The sequence below is a fragment of the Eretmochelys imbricata genome, chromosome 4 (genome assembly GCF_965152235.1).
Source record: "Eretmochelys imbricata isolate rEreImb1 chromosome 4, rEreImb1.hap1, whole genome shotgun sequence".
In the NCBI taxonomy this organism is placed as follows: domain Eukaryota; kingdom Metazoa; phylum Chordata; order Testudines; family Cheloniidae; genus Eretmochelys; species Eretmochelys imbricata.
The window spans coordinates 78439525-78446760 of NC_135575.1; the positions used below are offsets into that span (position 1 = coordinate 78439525).

General features: G+C 41.0%; 1 protein-coding gene across 5 annotated transcripts in view; it reads right to left on the reverse strand.

Moving 5' to 3' along the window:
• Positions 1-389, reverse strand: part of AGA (aspartylglucosaminidase) — a 41458-nt gene extending 41069 nt beyond the window's left edge. For all 5 annotated transcript variants that reach the window (XM_077815500.1, XM_077815498.1, XM_077815501.1 and 2 more), the window contains exon 1: positions 192-389. In XM_077815500.1, coding sequence (XP_077671626.1) covers positions 192-375 — 184 coding nt within the window. In that variant the 5' untranslated portion in view covers positions 376-389. The remainder of the gene's footprint in view (positions 1-191) is intronic.
• Positions 390-7236: the final 6847 nt, after the last annotated feature.

A 7236-nucleotide genomic window follows, 5' to 3' on the forward strand; every position in this document is an offset into this window, starting at 1 on the left:
CACAGCCACCCCACCCCACTGCAATCCAGGCGCTGCGGGGAGTGCCCTGGGCGGCACCGCTCCCTGCGCTGGGCACAGGTGCGAAGGAGAACACGCGCGCCCCCGCCCCCAACAGCAACCCCAGCCCCCCGCCCGCAGGAGCCGGCCAGCCCAGCGGGGCAGCACGAGGCAAAGCCCGGAGCCAGAGACACCTGTTTCCGTTGCTTTCCTAAACGCCCAGGTGTTGACGACTAGCGGCAGCGACGCTGGACTCACGCCCGCCACCCCGGACACGGACACAGGCGGCGGCGGCAGCAGCCAGAGGAGGAGGAGGAGGCGAAAGACGTGAGGCGCGCCGCACCCCATCGCCGCGCGCCGGCTGCACTCATACATCATCCGGGACGCGCGCGCCCGAGCTCGTGACTAATCACGCGGCCACAATTTCACAATCCCACCCGGAAGACGCTCCCGACCGTGAGGGAGGGGAAGCAGCTGTTTGGCTAAGCGAATGGCCCCGCCCCCTCGCCGTTCCAAGCTCCCTCCCTCCTCTCTCCAGTGCAGTCAGTGCTGTTACCGCCACCAGCCCCCACTCCCCCCGGCAGAGCCCATGTGCTGCTAGGCTGTGGGCGGGGCTCAGCTGCCGCCCGCTCAGTCCAGGCGGCTGGCTGCCCCCCTCCACCCCCCCGACTTGCACCAGGCTGAGGTGTGAGCTGGACCCCCCCTTGTTCTGTGCCCGGGTGCCAGTTCTGACCCACCCTGGGGTGGGGCTGCCTCGGGTCTCTCACCCAAGTTCTGTGAGTTAGAGCTGGTGCCCTGGCACAGGAGAGGGGGAGCCGGCGTCGAGGTGATGCCTAATGTCTCAGGCATGGGGACTCCTGCTCTGCGGCCAGGACAAGGTGTAGGCACTCACCCTAACTCAGGACAGGCACCGTTGCTAGCCAGGAAAGCACCCGTGCCACTTGGATGACTCTTAGCAATGCACAGAGTAGGCCACCCCCATCTGAGATGTGAATGTGTGTTGTATATTTCATTATGTTTCAATGATTATTTGTATTGAGGTACTGCTGTTGTTGCCACCTCTCATAATAGTGGATGTTTGTCTGAAAACTGCAACACCAGGAGTTGTGGTTACCAGGAGAATATCAGGTGTCATTGAAAAAAAAAATAGGACTTTAGCCTTCATGGTTGCAGAGAAAAGCTTGAAAGGGGGAACCCTAAAGGCTCACAAACCAGAAGGCAAATAAAAAGAACCCACAAGTTATTTTTAAAATCTTATGATTTTTAAGCTAGTGTCATACTTTTGGGAGGCCTGACAATTAAACTAGAGTTTGTCAGTGGTTAAGACTGAACACAATAAATCAGGCTCCAATGCTCTTTGAAAAAAGTATGCTCTTTCTATGTATGATCATAAGATTCATGCAGCAGCTTCTAAGTGTCATTCTGCTCTTGTATGAGTGTATCTTCTAGCAGAGGGGGAGTGTCTCTGTGATGGGCTTTAACTAGTTTCTATGATCTTCTGCTATTCTGGCAAATCATTTATTGAAGCTGACTTTATAAAGTTTATCTTTTTTAAAAGAAAAACAACCACAATGTATATCACATATTTTCATAATCCCGCCAACTGTGCTCAAAATGTACTGCTTAAAAAACACCTGCAACAAATAGTTTAAAAGTGTTATGTTACTATAGCAGCTTGAATTATTTTAAAGCCCCAGGCTCACCTGACGTTAGCACCTCAGACACAGTCAATACAAGACACTGATTGTGTTCTGAATAATTGCATACAAGCAACCAGTTATTACTTATGAACAACAAGAGAAACCAACTGTTGCTCTCAGAACTGGGGTGTTATAAAGGTATTGCAGAAATACTTTTCCACCCAATATCATTGGTCTTCTGGAATACATCATGGGTCAAATTCAATGAAATTGTACCAGGAATGTATTTGGCCTCATATAGCTAGACAATTCATCAGAAAGAAGGAAGATGAGATGTCTGGGTCTTACATATGGCAAGGTCAAGTGTGTAGGCATGCATAAATTGTGAGTACACCCAAGCTGGTTTAAAAAGCCTGCAGCTATATTATTATTATTATGACAAAATAATCCACAAACTTTGGAAGGCTGCTGTAGTCACCAAGCAACAGTATTATCCTTTATTACAAAAGTCAACAACATAATAAAACACGCTTAAAATATTGGGTCTGACCACAAGAATAACTCGACTTTAGCTTCCAAGATTTCCCAAGAGTAAAATTGCAAGAAACCTTATTCAGGTAAATACCCTGTTAGCTAATTCATTTCTGATATTAAAGTTCTTATTTCTGCTATATATCTCTTTATAAGGCTTGCAGGGAAAAGATAAGGGCAAAAAAAAGTATGAGTTACTGCTTGCTTAAGAGAATAAGGAGAAAGAATTACTAACAAGAAAGTAGGCCTGTTAATAAATGAAAAGGAAGACAAAATTAACCACTATTCTAAATTGGCTATGTTACTGAACAGCTTGTATAGTTCATCTTTTTACAAGATAAATAAAAAAGGAGTAGGGATCGTTATGAAGTAATGAAGAACTTGCCTACATAGTTTTTGTGCACTGGAAAATACTGATCATGATGAATGCATTTGCATCATGCAAGCCTCGAGGACAGGACATTTAAGGAACTTGAATGTTTGGTAGGACACATGACAGCGTGGCATTGGGTCATGATGCTTGTTTAAATGTAGATTTGGTTGGTTTTGTTTCTATGACAGTTCTTTGCAAGTAGTAGTCAAAATTTAGTAACACAAATTATTAAGTATCAGAGGGGTAGCCGTGTTAGTCTGTATCCACAAAAACAATGAGTAGTTCAGTGGCACCTTAAAGATTAACAGATTTATTTGGGCATAAGCTTTCATGGGTAAAAAACCCACTTGTTCAGATGTATGGAGTCAAATTATTAATCTATCTCATATAGAAGAATATTATTATTATTTGTATTGCGGAGCTTCTGTCTGCTAGGCACTGTACAAACACATAGGGTCAAATTCTGGCCTCACTAATACCGGTGTAAAACTAATAGTAAAGTCAGTAGAGTTACTCTGGATTTATACCAGTAAAACTGAAAGCAGCATTTGGTTAGCATCACTCAAGGCCAACTATTGGTGCTATATCCATCTACTGTAAGTTATTTGAACACTTGATTTTAATTCTGCCTCTGTTGTAAACTGTTTTAAACAATATTGTTGCCTTTGAAAGTTGTTTGTACCTCCACAGATGTTGACTGTATTCTGATTCTGATTTCTTTTCTGGATTAATGGAACCTCACTGCAGTCTCCCACTATCTTGAGTGTTAATTGCACTCTACAGACCATAGCTAAATTAGAATACTGGTAGAGGTAAGAGATGCCACATCTAGTGAACAAAGTGATGATTCCATAGATTGTACCCTGTTAGTAAATTAAGAAGAGACAGTATTCTAGAGAAAGACTTTCTTTGCAAAAATCCACAATTCACAATAAGATGTGCACCAGTCAGCTCCCTGGTTGATTGGTACTGAGTAAATAATAAAACCAGGGAGAAACTCACCTCTCCTACTAAGAGCATCTCTTTCAACAGTGGCCAGATTCTGCCATAAGTTACAACTGTTCAGTCTCATTTGGGACCATCTGATCAAAAACTGCATGCCTAGCCTTTCTTTGTTTGTCTAATGTTTCACATTCTGATGCCATGAAATCCAATTGATTTCTGTATTTGTAGTTTGTAACTTGTTGACATTTTTAACCTTGATTAGGCTCTATGGCGATCTCAAATTAACACACCCATACATAGACAAAAACATCAAACTAGAGAATATTTTCCGTGAGTGAACCAAAAGAGGTACAATAATTATTATTCGATTAACATTTGTGGTTGAAATTCGCATAGCTGTACATTTTTGCTAACACTAAAGATTTGTGAATACATAAGCCATTTTAAATTAAATCTTACTTCTAATTGAATAGATTTTTATTACCTTATTATATTATCTTGATCTATGCAGAGTAGTTTTGTGGAAGTAGATGTCCTCCATTAGTCTGTAATAAAAACTAAATTGGAGGAAATCATGTTTTCCTTCTTTCCTGTTACTGTTTCTGTTTCATTTTTTAAAAAATAAAAAGTTGTACCAGATTCCCAGATTATGATGGCTCGCTTTCTTTTTTTTTGTAACTGTTCAAAGTAATTATTGTGTCTTATATGTTCTTACAGTAATATGTTGGCCTGTTGTGCTCTTTTGTCTCAAAAGAAGCTACAGTATGTGTAATATATATCCCATTTGTAATTGCAATACTGGTCCACTGCAGTAATAAAGTTGTCATACTGAACATATAATGGACCACTTTACATTGTTAGCACTGCCTTTTTTATTACAACTGTTTGTAACTTTATGTCTTCATTAATGTGATCCATTGCAATAATAAAGTTGTCGGACATCTCCTGCAACTTACTGTTTTCTACCCCCTGAAAGTTACTTTGGCTTTGGCAGTTGAGTTTACTTACTATTTCAATGTCGATATTGAGGTAACCAGAAATGTGGCTACCATAATCGTATTATTGAACAAACGTGGCAGTTTATGAGATCTGCATCCATTTTATATAAATTTGTTATGATTTGGTGGTAGTATCAGTAAATTTAAATGGGGACTTTGTAAGGACAGGATTTTATAATTGTACTATAAAAATTGATGTAAACTTTGAATTAATTCTGCCAGCCACCCTTTTTGAATAACAGAAAGGAATGACCGTCTGAGACTGGGATCTTGTTTCCTATATGCATTATAAACTTCCCTCTAGTCATATCTTTGGTTTAAGGTTTAGTGAGTAAAAGACAGGATCTTATATTGTGTCTGTGTTAATTAGATTAAGGGAATGTTAAAGGCCTGAGCCATAATATAAACTGTTTTGACCACAAGATGTAGTGAAGTTTAATTTCTGTCTTCTCTGTGAGAGACTGTGTGAATGAGGAATGCATGCATCAGGAAAATACAAGGTGTGAAGGCCATTGTTAACCAGATGGTCAAAAAAGGAGGGGCAAAGATGCCTAAGGAGACTTATCGATGCCAGAGAACCATCAATGCCCATCCATGACTGAGGGAAGGCAAATTGACAACCCTGAGGTAAAGGCTGGCACCCTAAAGACAAGTGATTAAATACAGGATGACCCTCTCTGAGGTGTTTTGGAATGTTTACATCAAAAGATACACCAATTAAGGAGTAACCTGTCACAAACTGACACAGCAAAATCCATAGACTTGAACAGAGAAAAAGAACTATAAGAACAGGGTGCTTTGCCATGGGACTTTGGGTTCGTCTTGCCACTACTCCAGAAGCACTGGATCACAACCGACAAAGCCCAGCTCCCCTCTGCGACCAATCTGGCTGGCCACTAGATTGATCCAGACTCTGGACTGGTAACTATAAACATCAACTGGCAGGACTGTGTGCATGATGTGTATGTGTGTGTGACTGAAAAGCATATGCTAACTGTTGTATTTTCAATAAATATGGCGTATTTGCCTTCTCTCATAAAAGATCCTGTGTGCTTTGTATAGCATAACAACTTCACTGAATTAGGAATGCATTCAACACTGGAAAACAAACATACATCAGATGATATGCTCCATTGACGTTTTTGTGGACCTGGTATCCAAATGCAATATACAGTTACTCTGGGGGTTAACATACAACATTTAGGCCCCAATCTTGGAAATCTAAGTGTGTGGGTGGACTCCTGAGCAGAAACACATTGAAATCAATGGGTTCTGCCCACATGGTTTTCTTTGCAGGATAAGGGCCTTAGCAACTCTTTGTTCTTATGCAGACTGGTGCCTTTTAGTATTTTGGAAAAAAATGCTACTTTTGAACAAGTGCTTTTTAAATTAATTAGCCCCCCCCAAAAAAAAAACAACAAAAAACTGTTCTGTGTGGGCTATTTGATTGAGGAAAAGGAAAACAATGCTATTTTCTCAGGATTCATTTCTCATGAATAGTAATAAAAATATATTTTTAGAGTAAATTAGTTGTCTATTAACTAATGAGTTTTAGCTTATTTGGAAATGCTTTTGTAGCTGCCAAGAGATTTAGGCCCAGATTTTAGCCCCATGGGCTGGCGAGCTGCAAAAGAGCCAATTGCAGCTCCCTGATTCTGGAGCTGGTTCTGTGCCAGCCCCAGGATAATTTAGAGCAGCTGGGGTGTACTCTAAATGAACTCCCATTGGCTATAGCCTTCAAAACCCATTATGCAAGCTCAGTACAACTGGAATGAAGTAGTGCTCTAGGTGTGCCTGCTCATGCCCACAAAATAGAATACTGCAGGAAGTCATAGCAAAGAAATCAGCTATGCGGTCTACACTCTGGTTGAATTTATCCCTGGCTGGGGATATCTGGCAGTGGGCAAGCTCCTTTGCACCATCAACAGTCTATAGGTGTCAGATCCAAGTATCTAATTCAGTAGTAATTTTCCATTCTGATTATTGCCCTGTGGAAGCTATGGAGAACTCCAGGGCTAAGCAGCTGCTGAGGTTACCCTGATTCCAAATAGGGAAAAATATGTCCTTTTCTTTGGCTGCAGAATGGCAATTAGGCATTCTGTGCTCCTTCTTCCAAACCAGAGTATCTGATTCCATCTAGACAGGTGTGGCAAGATATATTTTAAATTGAGATGACAAACACGGAATATGGCAATCCTACTTTAAGGCTGCCATTACATCTTTAATTACACTCTTGAACACACATATTGCCCACAAGTAAAACAATTAGAAAAAGTTTACAATGCCTGGACTAAATGAGGTAAATTAAGGATTAAATAGCAGCTGCAGATCTGAATTCCTTGCTTTGTGAGGATTTAATCTGAGTCTTTGAACACATTAAGCAACATTCTGCTCAGTCACATCTGTGCAGCTTCACTGAAGTCAATGGGAATTGCCTGGGTGTAACAAAGCAGAATTCTGCTCAGTATTTTGTGTGTTTTAATAATGTCTAATTTCCTCTGAAGCTTTGGCAGCATTCACACTATAAATTTTACACATTTGCTGATTATCTTTGATATTTATCCTATGAAATAATTTGTTGAATTAAAATCATCATTAATCTCAGACAGAATATTTTCCTCACCACCCGGCTTTGATTTTAGAGTGCAACAACAGTGGGAGTCATGTAGCTTTCAGTATCAGACATATGAATTCAGATTGCAAATGAATAATAATGGACCTGATTCAGCAAGCCCTTACTCCTGCCGATGGT